Genomic DNA, 19506 nt, shown 5'->3' on the forward strand with positions numbered 1-19506 from the left:
TCTCGCGGGTTTAGGATTCTATAAAGGTCCCGGGATTCACCACCATTTTTCATTTTGGCTGTGGAAAGTGGAGAGGGAGGGAGCTGTGCTGTGCTGTTGTGTTGTTATTGTTAATTGCACACTGACGCTGTGCATAGGGGCTGGCTACTGTTGTCCATAGGGGCTGTCTGGCTGTCATTGTCCTGTCTATAGGGGCTGGCTGTCTGTCGCTGTCCTGTCCATAGGGGCTGGCTGGCTCTACTTGTCCTGTCCATAGGGGCTGGCTGGCTGTAGTGCTGTGTTGTCCAGGGGGTGCTCTGTCCTTCAGGGGTGCTCTTCACCCACCCCCAGTGTGTGAAATAAATAAAGAAATTTAGTGCTAGCCACACTTGTCATCAGTGCAGGAGTGCTGTGCTGCTGTCTGTTAAGGGGCTGCTGCCTCTTTTCAGGGGTTCACCCCAGTGTTAAAAAAATCTATATTTTTTGTGTGTGCGTGTCAGCCATACCTGGCTGTCACTGTCATCGGCATAGCTGCGCAGGGGTGCTGTGCTCCTGTCTGTCGAGGGGCTGCTGCCCAAAAATAAATAAACATTTTTTTTTGTGTGCGTGTAAGCCACACCTGGCTGTCACTGTCATTGGCGTAGCTGTGCAGGGGTGCTGTGCTCCTGTCTGTCGAGGGGGTGCTGCCCAAAAAATAAATGAACTAATTTTTTTTGTGTGCGTGTCAGCCACACCTGGCTGTCTCTGTCCTCGGTGTAGCTGCGTAGGGGTGCTGTGCTGCTGTCTGTCAAGGGCTGCTGGGCCAAAAATAAAACAAACTATATTTTTGTGTGCATGTTAGCTACACCTGGCTGTCACTGTTATCGGCGTAGGTGTGCCGGGGTCCTGTGCTGATGTCTGTCAAGAGGCTGCTGCTTCTTTCAGGGGTTCACCTCCAGTGTGCAAAAAACATTACATTTTTTTTTGTGTGCGTGTTAGCCACACCATCAGTGAAAAAAATAAAAACATTTTTTTTTAATTTTTTTTTCAATTTTGATAAATATTTTTATTAGAGATGTGCGCCGACCCTCGTGTTTTGGTTTTGGATCTGGATCCCCCCTGGTTTTGGATCTGGATTGGTTTTGCTAAAACCTCACCTCTGTGTTTTATTTTCGTGTTTTGGTTTTGGATCTGGATTTTTTTCTTAAAAAATCATAAAGACAGCTAAAATCACATAAAATGGGCCTGTTTATGTTCCCACAGTATAATTAACCTTAATAACATTTATTTCCAGTAATTTCCAATCAATTTTGACCACCTCAAATATTATTTGCTTCATCTAGTTAAGGCCAAAAGGTTGCATCCAGCTAGCTGGCTGACTAAGCTAAGTGATACAGTGGGTGGCACTAACATGTGGCAGTTCAGCTTCTAATTTCCAACACGGATACAGTGTGTTATACAGTGTGGGTTGGATACACCAATAGTGCACTTACTGTGACAGCAGTGTCGGCAGAGGGAGATTGCTGACGGTGTCCTCAGTACATGGAATGGCAGTGCTGCGTTGCTGGCAGTGTCCTCAGTGAAGGGTACCGGTGATGTCGGCAGTGCGTGGGTGCCAGCGGTATCTTTAGTGCAGGTTTGCTGGCTGTGTCAGCAGTGCAGGGGTGCCAGTTCATGGAATGGCAGTGCTGCGGTGCTGGCAGTGTCCTCAGTGAAGGGTACCGGTGATGTCGGCAGTGCGTGGGTGCCAGCGGTATCTTTACTGCAGGTTTGCTGGCTGTGTCGGCAGTGCAGGGGTGCCAGCGGTGTCTTTAGTGCAGGTTTACTGGCTGTGTCGGCAGTGTGGGGGTTGCTGGCGGTGTCCTCAGTACATGGAATGGCAGTGCTGCGGTGCTGGCAGCATTCTCAGTGAAGGGTTCCGACGGTGTTGGCAGAGCAGGGGTGCCAGCAGTGTCCTCAGTGCAGGTTTGCTGACTGTGTCGGCAGTGCAGGGGTGTTCTTAATGCAGGGTGCTGGCGGTGTTGGCAGAGCGGGGGTGCCAGCGGTGTCCTCAGTGCATGTGTGCTGACAGTGGACCTCATTCAGAGCCGGACGCTATTTGCGGTCGTTCGTTCAGAAAAAAGGGGTGGCTATTCAAATGAACCGTTCGCTCTTTGCTGTCTGTTCACGCCTCTAGGTCTGAACGAGCGAACAAAACTTGAGGTCGTTTTTTGGATAACTATGCCCCTTGGCCGCTCGCATCCTACGTCATGTCCGCTATTTATTAGATTAATCGAGTACATCGACCAGCGTATGAACTGCTCGCTATTCTTGTGGTTGGTTTTTCCTACTGCAATCTTGCGAGCAGTTCTGACTATAAAATAACCCAGTGACGTGGACAATGACGCTGCTGTATTAATTATGCACACCCATAAAACGCCCGCTTTGACCTTTAAGCACGCCTGCGTTCGGATCTCCACTCCCCGTTTTCAAGCACCTTCCCCTGTTACCACCCACATACGCCTCCTCCTGTCACTCAAAATAGCAGGCATTCGCTATTTAGCGAACAAACGATTTTCGGCCGCACTGACTGGTTCGCGCATGCATATTACGATCCGTACGCATGCGCAGTTGGGCAAACATCGCTCGGAACGAACGAGCGGCCGCTTACGAGCGGCTCTGAATTAGGACCAGTGTCTGCAGTGCAGGGGTGTCGGTGGTGTCCTCAATGTGGGAATGTCAGAAGTGTCGGCAGTGTGGGGGTCGCTGACGGTGTCCTCAGTACTGGGGTGCCGGCTGCGGTGGTGTCGGCAGTGGGAGATGCTGCCAGTGGGGGTGGAGGCAGTGTTGGCAGGGGGGGGTGCTGACGGTGTCAGGCGGCGGGCTCCATCTTCTTTTTCTTCTGCATTTTCAATTGGCTTAACGCTGATTGGCTGAGAGCCGTGACAGACGGCTCTCTCAAGCAATCAGCGTTAAGCCCGCTCAATACAAAACCTTTTTGGTTTTGCATCGGGTGAGGGATCCGGGGCAGGCAGGATCCCTGGATCCCTGAAATTTGGGTGGGTTCAGATCTCTGAGATCCGAACCCGCTCATCTCTAATTTTTATTGCATTTTGTAAACAGGACCAGTAATAAAAAACATCTTTTTTATAAAAACATACATGAATACTGCAATGAAAACTTTTTTTTTAAAGTTATTGGTTTACAAAAAGTTTTTTTTTAATCTGAAACATAGTAAAAATGTTATTCTAACAGTTTATAAAGTTATATGCTCTAAAAAACTAAAGCCTATATTTACAAAGCTATATACAGTAGAGTGGACATCCTAAATTCTAAAACAGTTCTATTCAAAAACATAAACATATCATATGTGTCATATTATGAGTTGGCCATATGGGTATGTTGCTGTTAAGGGATCAGGCTGGTTATTATCAGTGGACACATTATTTATTATAGTTGTTGTTATTCTGGGTTGCCATCTCCTGAAGGGTGTTTACCAACAGACAGAGACTACCTATCAGCTCAAGCATAGACACTTCCTGAGGAACAGAGCTCTGCTCTTTGGAGGGAAGCCAAATAGGTGCGAGCCCCTGTTCCAACATCTGAAGCTCTTCTCTCTCCAGGATGGATGGTTTGGAAGAAGAAGGTCTAGCAACAGATGGGGATGGTCATTATCAAGACCATCCCCAAGGGCCTGATTCAGAGTTGGGAATAGAGAGAGAGATAGCACTTAACTGTGTACCTGGGCAAACTATGTTGCAATGCAAGGGGTGTAAATACATACATTTTTTTACATGTAATGTAAATACTGGCTGCTTTTGCATGTAGCTCACAAATACGGCACAGCTTTATTAGTGCACTGCACTTCAGATGTCAGTTTGGACACGTCCCTCCCAAATCTAAATCTCTCTGCACATTTTAAATCTGCCCCACCATGCAGTGCAGCATGGTTTCACCAAGATGATCAGTTGAGAGAGAGAGCTCTCTCTATTCCCAACTCTGAATCAGGCCCAAAGTCGGCTACAGAATCCAAAATCACTGGATGTCTTAGTACATTCAGGCCAGATACGATCCATGAATTCCCAGACAGATTCCGGACAGATGAATCCTTTGCTTGTGATAATCTTTGGTAATTCCTGGTGAAGGTGGGTGTTATAGCCAGACACTTTGAAGGTTGCAACTTTGAACTGCTTTATAGAAAAGATGTGAATGAAACCTTTCCACACTGCAGAACATGATGGAGAAATCCCTTGAAGTTCAGCACCTAGAGCATCTTTTTTCATGTTCTCTGAGGAATCTCCTGACTGTGAAGAAATATTCTCCACACTGTAGTTTTCCATTGTGACTTTTTAATGGTGATTTCAATGTTGTCCACTGGCTGAGATCCATCTCATCTGAGGCTTGGGTTTTCCCCGTGCCAATGAGACAATTCACATCCAGAAGGTGACTCTTATGTTTAGCCGTGGTGTCAGTCTCTCTTTTGGCAGAATTTGCACAATCTTGGGGGCACCATGATGAATCAGACAGATCGTCCAGGGTAAACATCTGATCTGGTGTTGTATCTATTTCTATTAAACTTTTGTGTGTGAGTTTAGTCATCTGCTGCTTGTGGTGCAGCTCTTTTTCTACTTTCTTAATGATCTCCAGAGTATGCTGTCTCTCTTGGTTTCTCCAATTTTTCAGCTCCAGTCCAGCCATTTCTGTTGGGCTCAACTGAACAAGACATTGTGTGGTGATCTCCCCTAGTACCACACAGTGAAAGAAAATCTTATTTTTTGGGTCTTTCAGATTGAACTTATCTTTGTACCTCACACCAGTATTATACAAGTTGTTGTAAATTTCATTCTCTACATTCATTGCCAATTTTTTTCAATGTTTCCAGAGGCACATCAAGATTTTTGGTTTCCTGAACTCTCTTCAGCAGAACTTCATATATATCATCTGTACTGTGGTGGTCCGAATCTCTTTAGGTGACTTGCCTGAAGCCAACATCAGGGAGGAGAGAGTCTTCATTCTTTTACACATTTTCTTTTTTGACCTTCCTATGGGCTTTGATACGTTTAGGGATTCTGGACTCACCAACAGGTCTCTTGTCCTTTTTGTATCGAGCATAGTGGTTAAGTGTGTCTGAGATTGTTCTCCATCCTCTTCACGTATTATGTCACCATCATCATCCTGGATGAGAATGTACTCTGCCTGACCCATCTGGTCAGAACAACTCTCCAGCTCATCCAGTATCTGTACTTCTTTGGAATCTGCATTCCAGTATCCTAGCAGCTGGCAAGTTTGGTGTTCTTTCTTAGTTTTAACAGGAGAGACTCTGTTCAGCATCCAGTATATCTTCTCCATCACTGATGTATTGTTCAGAGTAAGTGCATTCACATTTTTTGAAATATATGGTTATCCAGAGAATGCTCTGTCTGCCATTTCACACGAGGAGACATCGGGAATAGGATCAGACAAGGTGTTAAATGGAGTTTCTACAACAAACTTCTCAAATAATCCCAATGGGCTGTAACATTCACGGTTCTGTGGTGACACAGCAGGGTTAGGGGGATCCGCATAAAATGGTTTATCCATTTTCTCACTTTCTTGATAGACCTCCACACCGGAGCTGTCACACATAATAAACCAGCTGTGTCAGCATGGCCACCACTTCTATAGACCTCTCTTGAATAATAAAAGTGTTTCCTGATGTGCCATGTTTGAAGTTGAACTGCCATGTGTTTGTGCCGCCCACTGCTGCCGCTTAGCTTAGCCAGCCAGCTAGCTTGGTGCAAATTTTGGGCCTAAACTGGATGAAAACAATATAGTGAGCTGTGAGGTGGTCAAAATTTACTGGAAACCAGTGGAAATAAATGTTATTGAGGTTAATAATACTGTAGGAACAAAAAAAGGCCCATTTTATCTGATTTTAGCTGTTTTTATGATTTTTTAAGAAAAAAATCCAGATCCAAAACCAAAATTGAAAAGCAAAACACGGAGGTGAGGTTTTGGCAAAACCAATCCAGATCCAAAACCAGGGGAGATCCAGATCCAAAACCAAAACACAGGGATTAGTGCACATCTCTACTATCAACACCATAGGTTCTGCTAATAAAGGGGTCTATTCATGAAGCAGTGAAGTGTCCTGTATAGCTGAAATCAGGGCACTTTCTTTGCTTTGTGTGATTCATCAATCAGGATGCCTTTGGAGAAGCTTATGACTTCTCCCGCAGGACACCCGCTCCGTGACTGCATTGATTGCTATACTATACATGTGTATGGTGATTGAGATTCATAAAGGAGCAGAAAGGTCAGTTTTTCGCTCCTGAGCTGTTACCGCATTTGCCATCTGAGAATGGTGGAGTGTGTGCATCTTCTGTATTTTCTCATGAAAGGGACAGGCAAGCGGATTACTTTCCTGTCCGCGAGAATGCACTCTGTTGTAGCTCCGCCTCTTGCAATCCCATCAGCCGCTGCAAACTCAAGAGAGTCTGCAGAGAAGACCTGATCGCTGCTACTTTTTAAGTATAGTTTGGTATTTGATATTATGTCCATCTTCTATGATATTGATTTAAAGTATCAGTCAATGAAATGGCTTGGAAGAGGCAAATAATGGAAGTTTACCAGTAATGCTGCTGCGGGTAATTGCGTGTTGTGATGCGTGCGCACATTTGTAGCGAGATCGGCAAAGATGTAGCGGGACACATCTGTACTTACAGTGATTTACAATAATGTGGACAGGCAATGCATCTTAATGTGCATAAATACACCCTTTTTCATAGCTGGGTTTCACATATCAGGACCCAATTAACAATCATGTAAAAACGTTGTGAAGACTACATTTGATCATTCTAATCATATGTAGCAAATACCCCATAACAGTTTTTACTGTTTCATTACTGTACTCAACAGGAAATAATCAAATATTCAGAAGTGAATGAAATGTAAGTATACGTAGTTGTACAGCACTTGGCATGGCAAACTTCCATTATTTGCCATTGCATTGACTGATACTTTAAATCAATATCATAGAAGATGGACACACATAGGGCCTGATTCAGAGCCGCTCGCAAAAAGCAAGCACTTGCTGTGAATCAGGGGACCACCCCCAGCTTTTGCAAGCGGCCAGGTGATGGTTGTGACCAACGCGACCATCGGGCTTGCGACGAGACCCTTGTGGTAGGGTCTCGTTCCCGCAAGCCTGAGTGAGCTTCTGGCTCTAGAGAGCAGGAAGCTCAACTACTGACATCAGTCGTGATGTCAGTGGGGCCGCCCCCAAATGGCAGGCGTTCCTTCGGGAACACCTCCGTTTGGCCAGCCACCCCCCCGACCCGCCTACCAAACGGGGCGAGCTGTCGATCAACATCGACAGCCGCCCCTTTTGGATGCGAGCGCCGGAGCGAGTGATTTCTCGGTCACTCCGGGGCTCGCGCATGCGTACACACTGCACGGCCATCGACCCGCTTGCGAGCGGGTCTGAATCAGGCCCTTAATACCAAATACCAAACTATACATAAAAATAAGCAAAGCACAATGAATTTAGGTAGCCAACAAAGCCCATGGCTTGGAGTGACAATGTTTAGAAGGTACAGTACACGTACCCACAAACAGTGACCTTCAGCTGTACTGTACAGTATGTTTGGGTTCATAAAAATATTTACTCCCACCCACCCTTTGCTGACATAGGACATAACCAAATGTGTCATCTATTCTCAACGCACTAAAGCAAAGCATTGTTCCATCATGGCAAGAATCTGAATCTGCCAGATAGCAGTAAATAACTTACCAGAGCAGTATGGTGTTATTATAACTGAAAATGGTTGGCAGATATTTCTGGAAACTTGCATAGACAACGTACTGTAGATCGCTAGTTTTAGAATGAAAATTTAGAGTTTGGAATGGAAGAATGAGGAAGTTGTGTCAGGAGCAGGGCCTGCATTCAGAAAGTTAATGCTTGTTACAGGCAAACAGGGGCGCCGAGAGGGGGGGGAGCGGGTACAAATTACCCAGGCCAGGGTTTCCTGAGGGGCCCGGGTCTGACGCCGCCCACGATTAGGCCACGCCCCCTGTTACCCGGGCCCACAGCGGCTCTTGGCAGGCCTGCAGGCAAATACTGTCTCTGGCTCACTATGGGGTCTACGTACTAATAATGGTGGACCAGCCGCAATTATTATGTACCTAACTCGCCAGGGATATTTAAATTTTTTAATAAAAATATCCTGGCTATGTACTACTGGGAACACACAGAGACAGAGGTTGTGGTAAACGCTGTCCCCACGAGTTATATTCCCGGCATTTAGGAGAAGTCTTTCACAGAATTGAGAGACTTCCCCAGGGGAAGCTGACACTCCGCATGCGCACATTGTCAGCTTCCAGCGCTGGCCAGGGGCTGCAGTGGAGAGATCAAAAGATCGCTCTCCTGCCCCTGGAGCCCCCATAGGCTTACAGTACTTTATACCACCTGAAGATGGTGTAAACTACCGGGGCTAAACTTTGAAAAGCTTTGCATTTTGAAGTTTAGTACATAGGAAGAAGTCAGATCATAGTCCCCATTGATAATAATGGGGACTGCGATCTGCAGTGCTAATTAACACTTTGCCAGGGATTTCTGTGAAATGTCCTGCATTGTGCTTTTAGTACATAGGTTCGCTACACAAAATTATGCAGAGACTGCTGTTTCTGCATAATTTTATGTAAAAAACAGCTTGATACATAGGCCCCTATAAGTGCAAACAGTAACATGAAATTTAGGTATTACACCATTTTGTCTCTTCTATTTGTGTATATGTTCAGTTTGTTCACTGAAAGCCAAGGAATGCTCTGCCTAGTCCATCTGTACCTCAGTAACCCACAAAAAGCTTCTGTTCTGTTCACATCTCGGCACATTGGCTCCTTGCCTTATTCCCTGTTGTTAATATCAGGTACATTGTGCCCTCTTTTCTTTCAAAGATCTGCACAATTTTCTGTCATGACCTAGATTAATGTCATAGTCATTACATGTTGACATTTGACAAGTTCTTTCCAGGAGAACCTGCAGGGACTGCTTAAAGCAAACAAGATTTAAACTATAGGTTTCACATTATTTAAATGAATTCATTCATGTTACTTTTGCTCCTAATGTGTGTGAAAGATTCTTATTAGTAATGTGATTTTCTCTCTAAAAAGAATTTTAATAATTTTTTTTTTTCTAACTTCCATGTTATATTCCCTGCTTAGCAAATACTTTCCATTGTGAAACAGCGATGTAAACAACTTCAGATATCATAATTCTGAAACAAACATGTTTACAAAGCACTGTATTAAAAGCAGTGTTCTCTTATTAGAGCCATCTAGTACGACTTAAAGGAGCAATCCCATGAAGAAATGAGGTGTGGATTTTTTTTTAACATATATGACTGCGGCATTCTTTAAGTAGAAATCTTGTTATTTACAATTTATTCTTGGTTTCTTTAGACTGCTAGCAATGATTGATAATAATTCAGATGTTCAACAGTGTTATAAGGCTACCATGGCAACAATAGTCACATGGCACATGGTGTAGTGAGCAGAGAGGACTTGACATCCTCCCCTATTGTGTCTGTGTAGCAGACTGACTTTGTCTGTGCCTGACAAGCAGACAATAAGGCATGTGTACTAACCATAAGAGAGAGATAAAGTGGAACAGTTGCCCGGAGCAACCGGTTATCTTCTAGCCATCATTTATCTAGGACAGTTTATAAAGTGGCAGTTAGAAGCTGATTGGTTGCTATGGGCAATTTTTCCACTTTACGATATGCTGAGAGCTGTGACCCTGTGGCAGCCATACTTGTTTTCCCTCCAGAGAGGTATTGAAAAGGAGATAATGATTTGTAGTAGGATAGCTAAGACAATTGCATGTTAGCTACTTGATTTAGCAATTTGGGATTGCTGCTTTAATATACCTGTGTAACTTAAGTATTATTACTGGTGCGGCATAATCATCAGTTATAAATGCAGTTTCTTGTCATCCTAACATGATGTGGCACATAATAACTTTAATGGCCCAGCTATCTCAGTCATCATAATTAGCCCTTTTACATTTCAGCTGTGTAAATGAAAAGTCAGGATTACCATTAGATATAGAAAGGTGTGGATGACTCTACTATAGAAATGCATTAACTTACAGTAGTGCTGTTCATTTTTAATAGAGTAGGGCTACATGTTCATGTTATAAATGAATTATAATAGTAGCATCTCAAGTTACTAAAATTAGAGTCAGATAGACAGCCATGTAATGACAATCCCTGCTAGTAGAACTGTTACAATAAAGAAGTTTATAGTTCTAACTAAGTAATAGCATAAAATGCATTCGCAACAATTACATTCATAAATGGGTAAATTAATTAGTATTACAAAACCTACTATTTTAAATAAAATTTTAATGATTAAATCTGCAAATTATGTAATGTTAATTGGCACAGTTTTTATTTTGATTCTGGTGCAAAAACAGATCCATCCATACTATTTATACCAATTGTTTCTACAATTACAGTAAATTTGATGTCCTCTGTGCTTAAATAAACAAAAATGCACAAATTCCTCCGGAATTACTGCTGCTGCACAGTCAAAGTAATTTATTTTGGATACACGGCAATGAACTAATAAGACTTTAATTGAGCAATGTTAAATATCTGAATAAGAAATTAGATAATCATAAAGGATTTGCTTACGGTCTATCTGGTCAGCAAACACTTCACCATAGATCATCCAATAGGGCATGTAAAAAATGTTCTTAGCCAGTTTCCAGGAGGGCTCCTCGCTGGGAAAGAGGATGGCTTGCCTTGCCACACCGAAACTCATCAACACCACTAACATGATGATCACAAAGTACATCATATCAATCATCTTCACAGGGTGAAATACATAGGCAGGAAAAGAAACAGCAGAGAAAGAATTAGAGTCATCAACATGGTGTCAAAAACATTTATATCCACAATTTCAGTCAATAACATGTTTACATTTGTAATATAAATATCCTTTTGTTTCTGAAACTGCTACATACTGTAATAGGTATTGTTATCCCTAAATGTAAATTATTACTAAGTTTTCATATAAGGACAGCAGGTTCAGTATGGCCAAACAAGAACACTAAATATTTGTAAAACAATTAGCATTTTCCCTGTGTTGACATACACCCAGGTACATTTGGGCAGACTTTGGGATGAGAATAATCAATTACAGTTTACTATACCCCAAAAATACATGATGTATGGTATTATACATTTAGGAGCCAAAGCCTCGGTGGTTTTTCAAAGCTGCTTCTTGTCAACAGATCTGGTAGCAGGATTTAAAACGGCAATAATATTGGATGCAAAACCAGGCATGTTTTGCATTTAATATTGCAGCCATTTTAATGACCATGGCCAGAACTGCGGGCAAGCTTAGTAAATATACGCAAAAGCCTTGTACTTTGTCCTTGCTTTTAACACAGGGACTGATTCAGAGTTGTACTCTATGCTGATGTTTTCGCAGTTAAGCGATTATCAGCCATCTGTGCACTGTGCATACGTCAAGGTACATTATAGTAGTTGCTCCCAACGAGTATTTACTCACGGTGTAATTGACAGTTAGGGAGCATTTGGGTGAGTATTGGCTAAAAACGTAGGCGTGTCGTGACCATGTCACATCCTGTGTCTGCAATCCCATATGCAGGAAGTATGGCTTCGGCATCTCAGTTCCTGCGGTCATTCTGTGGGACCATAGGTTCTCTCCGGACTGCGTTAATCGAATGATCTGCGATCAATGCTGCGTCGTTGTACACAGATGCTTTGCTTTGCACAGCAGCCGGTGGGCAGTTTAATACATCTCCCGGTGTCTGCGACATTTGCACATTTTTGTATGGCATCTGCGTACACATTTGCAGCAGTAGCGGCATTAGCTTACAACTCTGAATCAGACCCACAGTATTCAAATTTTGTTCTGAAAGTCTTCCTGTAGCACTGTGTACTATGTACCTAATGCATGCTCCCACAGACCTCAATTATACAGTAAGGGAGAGTGGCCAAGTTGACCCACCCCCTGTATCTAGGCAACTGTACACATTTGTTGTCATGTGACCATAAATTCAGGAAGCATCTGTCATTTCTATCTGGCTGTGATGGAGAGAAGCACGTGGTAGAGTGGTAAGTATTCTCTTTTCACAAGAAACTGTTTTTTCTTGTCAAAGTAAAATTCTACGTCAGGTATAATGACTGTTATGTTAATTTACCCAGGTCTAAAAATATATAGAATTCATTTTGGTGATTTGCAGATGTAAAAACCATGTGAAACATTTAGCTAAAGATTAGCCTGAATTCCTAAGATTTACATTTTTGTTTCCAAAATGGTGGCTGTAGGGCAAAGTGAGCCAAATGCTGTGGGGTAAATTTATCCAGTATTTCATCTTACCCCAACAAGAAGCACTGAAATGAAGTCGCTGATTAAGTTCATCATGCCTCACACATGTATGTGCTTCACCAAGATTTCTGTCCCAACCACATTGCAAATGTGTCTACAGATGGAATTCTACCCTTACCCAAAGACTCACATCCCAGGGCACAAAGAAAGTGAAAGCGTGTGTAGACAGGAATCCTATCTGATCCACCTGAAAAGCAGGCAACTGGGCGGGATCATGAAGAGAAAAAAATAACAGTAGGGGAAAAGCTAAAGTAACAGCTAAGAAAAAGGAAATCCCAAGAAGTAACAAACCAAGAAGAAAACCGCAGTGACAGCAGCTCTGAGGAGAGTGATGTTCCCAATACACTTAATGACACTTCTGAGGATGAACGAATCAAAGCAGACAGAGCTACAATTAGATTGGCTTGTTTAAGAAAATGAAGTGCGACTAAGTGAGAGCAAGATTTCTCAGAAGAATCCAGGGGAGAACTGGTAAAGAGAAACCACTTTTGCAATAAAGGAAAATGATGAGGTATATTTCCCCCAAAGTGAAGCTACCTCAACTGCTGGAGGAATGGCAAGGAGGGAGCAACGCTTCAACCTTTATGGTGGTCTCCCTGCAACCTTTATGTCTGGAATGATGAATAATGTTGCAATCCTGAACTGATGATGTATGAAAATTGTTTCATTGTTTGAATGTTAAACTGTATTTGGTAGGTTTTATATGTTACCTTTAAGAAAGTGTATTAGTAAATATATATATTTTAATTATGCTCAGGTTTAAAGTTGAAAAAGTCAGTTGGTCAATTTACCCCTAGATGGATAAATGTATCCATTGACTTAGATTAAATTACCCCTGCGGCAAATTGAGCCACAAGACCACTTTTTTTTTTTGAGAAGTCATATTTTCACAGTCCTTTGTCATAGATGTATTCTTATCATTTCGATTGACCAGGAGACATCCTGAAATAAAGGCAGATGTTTTCATTTTATTTCTGTCTCATTTCTCCTTACCTAGGGGACAACATAAGTAAAAATTGGTTCATCTTACCCCACTCTCCCCTACTGAATATTAACACCCATGAACACTGCAGACAAAATTGAAACTGATTTAATACCGTACTTGCCCACTCTCCTGTAATTTCCAGGAGATTCACTAATTTGGAAGTCTGCTGGTCCCCGGGAAAGTGGACAAATCTCCTGCATCCAGGTGAAGCCAAGGAGCCTGATGATGTGATACGATATTGATTACATCATCGCCGCCATGCCCCTAAAGGTTTTATGGGAGCAGGACCATGGTGATGCAATTTGCCACAACCTGCCAACCTGGACCTCCCTGAGACTGACTATCAGATTGAAAGCACATTTGATAGTCTTTGTTTTTTGGTGGCCAATATAGGGATTTTCAATATAGTTTTGTAAATCAGCTGAAAAAACATAGCTCTTCATGGTTTTGCTCCGTTGGTTAGCGCCATCTTCAGATGGTGTTACCTGCTTTGTGCCTATGGGGTTATTTATGCAGAGGGGTCCTCCACTGGAGATTTTCATAATATGACACTGCTACGCATGTATAGTGTCATAAAAAGCAGTGAAGCGATAGCAATAATTATCACTGCTGAGTTCTTCCCTGGGACAGACTTTTAATGAAACTGCTTTCGTGGCAATTAAACGTTCATACATAATTGAAGCGCAAGCCAGATAAATATGGCTGAGCATAATTAAACCCCTAGGTGGGTCCGATAATAGTTGCTATCCCTCACCCTTTACAGAAGTTGTGGGTGCTGTTTTAGCTCGTAGTGTCAGATTTTGATTGATGGGTTTTTAACTATTTAGTTAGAGGGGGTGTATTTGTTGTTATTTAAAAGCAGTCTTTTGTTATTCAGATTAGTGGGTGTGCTCTCCTATGATTTGTGATGGCCAATCCAATGTCCCTACCGGGAATTTAACACAATCCCGTCCGGGTTGATTTCAGAGTTGACCACCAATGTTTGGTTTATTTGTATGAATGGTGGTTGTCATGTTTTTTTGTTATATTGTTTGTGATACGTTCTTGGTGTGTCACCATACTAGCATTAATCAATAAAATTATAGAAAATGTAATTACGTTTGTTTCAAATAAATTTCACCTAAGATGAAATGCCAATATGTGTTTTTGTCGTGTTTTTTTTTAATTTTAACTCAGAGATGTTTAATTATAAAGGTGGAGATCTATGCAAGGTAACTGATATTTAATGCATTGATACAGTTTAAGAAAAAAATCACAGGTGTACTGCAATGATTGATACATACAAGGACAGATACTAAGTACAGAAACTGCTTCAATACAGATCATCAAACTGTAAGGTTAGAGGGTTAGGGAGTTTATTTACTAAGCAAGTGGTTTCCAAAAGTCACCACTTCCTAGTGTGTTTAAGGTCTAAATGTAGAAGGGCAATGCTTTTAATAGTAAAACACCTGGTGTATGGCAGTGGAGTAAATAAGGGACTGATTCAGAGGTGCACACAAATCCTGTCGCGACTGTGTTGAAATATGCTAATGATTTAGCTGATGTTTTGTACACAGTGACGCCCATCTCCAGCATCTCACATCCACCACTTGCGAACAAAAAACAAAAACATTGGGATCAGTGGTCGAACATAGAACCTCTGAGCAACTCTATGCTGTATCATAAAGTTTGTCTCATCTAAGAGACTGGGGCCTCTTGTGCTGCGTATGGATATAGGGCCTGATTCAGACCCGTTCGCTATCTGCGTACGCTCGCTGGATGCGTATGCAAATTTGTCAGTGACATCACGGGAAGCGAACGCTCGCCAAGGCATAAGCACGCCCACCATGTCTTAGCGAGCGGCCACTTTGTGTATGCGTATGCCCAATCGCACAGGCAGAGCTGCCCACCACCAACACGTCATCTCCAGGAAGTGTATGAAAACACTGGTACATCGAGCACCATCAGATGTGAACGCAGTGCTTGCGGTTGCTTTACCCTACCGCAAGCACTGCGAGGACATCAGTGTAAAAAAAAGGCAAGTGACGTGTACTATGACGCTGCCTGTTAATTATACACGCCTCTAAAACAACGTTGGAATACTCAGGCACGCCTGCGTTCGCATCTCCAACCCCCCGTTATTAGTGTCCTGCCCCTGTAACCATGCACAGAACGAATCGTGCACATGCGCGTGCGTATGAACATCGGGCCGCTTGCGAATCCACAGCGCAAGCGAGCGGCCCTGAATCAGGCCCATAGCCAGCACCATATGACCGCTTTTGTCTCACCAGCAAAGTTTGTTTAAAAGAGTGAGCGTATGTTTGATTTTTAGAGCTGTGAATAGTTGACTGGCAGAAAAAGTGTCGTGTAATGTGTGGGCTCTGATCATTTTGTTAAAGAGGAGTGATACACTGTGTGTGGGAAGAAATAAATGTGTTTCTCATGAAACCTTTCCCTGCGTGATGATTCTCATAGATCAGTTCTTATGCTTGGTGATTCAGACGATCGATCATTCATTTTACATCATTCTCACTACTTCCATCACCTGATCATATCACAGCCATTGTAGGAACTGTCAGATAACACAAGGGGCATATAGGACACATAAAAGACTGCATAGTTAAGAAGAGCAAAAAGGGAAGTACAGTATGTAAGGCAAAGCAACCCTGGCCAACTGCATGTGTATAACCAGAACACAAATGTATTGATACAACTGGATAATAAAGCCCAAGTTACTGTATCATGTCCTACTAACAAACAGTTAACACCACTAACTCAGTGCCAGGGGGTGGGGCACATTTTCTAACTAGCAAGACCATGCCAATTTGCAATAGTACACTTTATACCATAATGTAAGTGTAACTATGTCATTCTTCAGGACAAGTATATTTTAGCTGATTTCTTTATCTGGTCTTAAGTCATGAAAAAAAAAAAATATATAAAGATAAGCAGGAGATATCACAGATACAGTATCTCCTGCTTATCTTTCAGCCCCAATGTGGCCCGCTGTCACTAGTACACTTGTATGGGGGCCTAAATTCATCAAGCTCTGAAAATACTATATTTTCGGAGATTTACTGCAGGAACTTATGTCAATCTCAGATGGTGTTTGTTTCCGGACCACAGCTCCTTCCTATGGGAAGGAGTACCTGGTGGTGAAGAGGGATCCATATAAATCCCTCCACTTCCATTTGGTTCCTTCCGCTGGTGGTCGCACATGAGTGTACTGACATTCACGTATGCGCAGTAGCACTGCCGATGCTAATTTTCACCTCTACTAAAGTAGCAGTCAGTGGCGGGCTGGGCCGGGGGGCAGGGTGCCATCTGCCCCCCGAGCTGGTACAGTTGTGCAGTACTAGGGCCCCCGCTGCGCTGCATGTATTCATATGCCTGACAGCTGGGAAGTTTCTGCCTGCCTCCCGGCTGTGTCAAGCTGCGGCACAGCGCAGCTAGCATAAGAAGGGACCGGCAGATACAGACAGGGTCAGGGGCGGGCTGGTCCTGTCCCATGCTCTCCTCCTCTGCCGGGCTGCGGTGGTTCTCTAGTTGAAAAGTATAATTGCCGCGGTAGGGCTGCTGCGCATGCCCAGCCCCAGCAGCCCTCCTATGGCCCTTTGCTGTTTGCTGAGATGAAGGATGCGCTGCGGCAGCATGTTGAGCTGTCCCCTCCCACCGAGTCGTTCCAGATCAGCTAGGGCCCTCTGCCTCTTTGCAGCCGGGGTGACACAGTCACAGGATCCTCTTCTGTGGCCCTTCTCTGAGAGGCAGGGCGGAGTGCACGGTCCAGCCTGTCCTTGGCTCCATATATCCGCTCCTGTCCCCGGCCTGCTCTGTCTCCTGCCTGCACAAGAAGAGACTATACAGCTCAGTGTAAAGAGAGGAGCTCCTGCCCTGGAATTTCCCATCCTGGAGGAACCACCCCCAGCCACAGTGAGCCTGGCAAAAGTAAGTTAAAATAGTGCTTCCAATATCTAAAGGGGGGGCGGGGAGGTGGGTGATGAGCAAAAAATATATAAGGAGTTGGGGAGCTGGTGGGTGTGTGTAAAATATATAAGGGGTGAGAGATGATATGTATAAAAGATATTGGTATAAAATAAGGAGTAAGGGAGATAATGGGTATAAAATATATAAATAGTGGAAGGTGATGGGTATGGAACATATAAGGGGGATTACACAAAACTATAAAATATGTAAAAAGGGTAAGAGTATATGGGGCACAAAATGACTAAATATACAGTAAATACTGGACGGGGTGGGGCATAAAATCATTAAATATATATATATGGAAAGTGTAGGGTAGGGGTATTTATTACATATATTTGTGTAACAGACTAGGGTGTGCAACTGTGATAAAAGAAATAACATGATTGACACTCTCTGGTTTTCATGAAAAGGATATGTTATAAAAAGCTTGATATCACCTTTTGTAATAAATCTTTTATAATACAGACTATCTTTTTCATGAAATCTGAAGTGCCAATCGTGTTTATTTCTGTATTTACAGATGCACATGCTTGATTTTTTTCCATGTTATTTGTCATTTTATTGTTATGTGTAATGTGTTTTAATTTTTAAGACAGTTCACCCACTTGTTCATATGGTCACTACATTGCTTTGAGCACAATCTCCTGTTGTACATTGTGATTGTCAATTAAGCTGGGTACACACTGAGATGATGTTGTTACGATTTGGCCGATTTAGCCAAATCGTAATGACATTTTGTGAAGTGTGTATGCACAATATGTGCGCTCCCACAGACGCATGTGATGTCAATGTCCGGGTACACATCGTCAAGTATGTACCCACCTTTAGACAATATGGCATGTTCGGCTATTTTTTATTTTTATGTTATATTTTCATTTTTTATTAGTTAAATGCCTCTCAGACCTCCTCACATGCCACTTTTTTGCCATCTGAACCCTCCTCATGCCCTTTTATAAACTGGTTCTGTTTAATAACATGACCTGGTGTGTAATACTGTCTTACTGTGGGTGACAGCCTAAACACATATTATAAGATTTTTTTTCCCCCCACAGAAGGTAGTATCTGGAGATGGTGTTATCCTATCGGGGCCAAGTTCACAGTGTGCTTGTAGGGGCCACTTGCTTGTGTTTGCCCCCTAGGCTGAAAGTTGCCAGCCAGCCCCTGGTAGCAGTGATAGGGATCGCAGAGACAGCTGATCTTCCAATCCCGTCTGGCCCCCGATAATTAACTTAATGAATAGACCCCTTAATCAGTTACACTTAACTACGAAAAGAAACCTCTTACTGAGACCTGAAGTTCATAACAAAACAAAACACTTATTGTTCTAATTAACCCACATCCAGCACCCTTGGCTTTTTAGGAAGAGCCTTAGTGCTGTCAGCCATGGCTGCCATCAGAAATGATGGGGCCCTGGACTGACAAAAACGGCAGGGCCCCCACCCCTTTTCCCTCAATCCCATCAACTGTATCCATTGTCTGAAATGGACTAGACATCCATCAAAATAGCCTGGCCCGGGTCTGAGAGAAAGGACACAGACACACACACAGACAAAGACACACACACACACTTAACTTACCTATCTCGCTCCTTCTTCTGTCTCAGCCTCTATGCTCCGGACGCCAACTCCTCACACTACCCGCCCATTGCGGCTCCTCTCTCTCATTTATCAGCGCGGTGTGACATCATGACGTCACGCGGCGCTTGCTTCAGTGTAAAAAAAAAAACTTTATTGGGGGCCAGATATGGGGCACAGTGGCCAATGCGGGGCTGGGGGTGGGTGAGATATGGGGCACGGTGGCGCGGCTGGGACTGGGTGAGAAGTGACTCGCGACGAGTCACTTGTCACTCACTGTATTGTTCAGCGGAAGGGAGGCCCGGCCGGGGGTATAGAGGTGGGCACTTGCGCGGGCGGCTGCAGGCCTGCAACATACTGGTAGGAGCAGCCGGGACCCTCCTTTCCCGGGCCTTTCACTGCAGGTGGGTAGTGGCAGGCGGGCGCGTGGGCAGCAGCAGTGCCGGGAGGGCCCTCCTAGTGCTCGGGCCCGGGACTCCAGTCCCGACAGTCCCCCACTGATGGCAGTCCTGGCAAGCACTGCAAGCGGTTCCGAGTAAAAATCAGCCAAGTGATGTGTACTATGATGCTGCCTCTGAATTATGCACGCCTTTGAAGCGACGTTAAGATGCTCAGGCACGCCTGCGTTTGCACCTCCATTCCCCCGTT

General features: G+C 43.6%; 1 protein-coding gene and 1 pseudogene across 2 annotated transcripts in view; both read right to left on the reverse strand.

Moving 5' to 3' along the window:
• The window catches only part of TRPM3 (transient receptor potential cation channel subfamily M member 3), a 212994-nt gene that overhangs the window by 35763 nt on the left and 157725 nt on the right, over positions 1 to 19506 (reverse strand). For both annotated transcript variants that reach the window (XM_088475711.1, XM_088475710.1), the window contains one exon: positions 10611 to 10785. In XM_088475711.1, coding sequence (XP_088331837.1) covers positions 10611 to 10785 — 175 coding nt within the window. The remainder of the gene's footprint in view (positions 1 to 10610; positions 10786 to 19506) is intronic.
• On the reverse strand, positions 3942 to 5523 carry LOC148520494 (PHD finger protein 3-like; annotated as a pseudogene).

Source organism: Taudactylus pleione, unplaced genomic scaffold (assembly GCF_031769625.1).
Source record: "Taudactylus pleione unplaced genomic scaffold, aTauple2 ptg000177l, whole genome shotgun sequence".
Taxonomy (NCBI): Eukaryota; Metazoa; Chordata; class Amphibia; order Anura; family Myobatrachidae; genus Taudactylus; species Taudactylus pleione.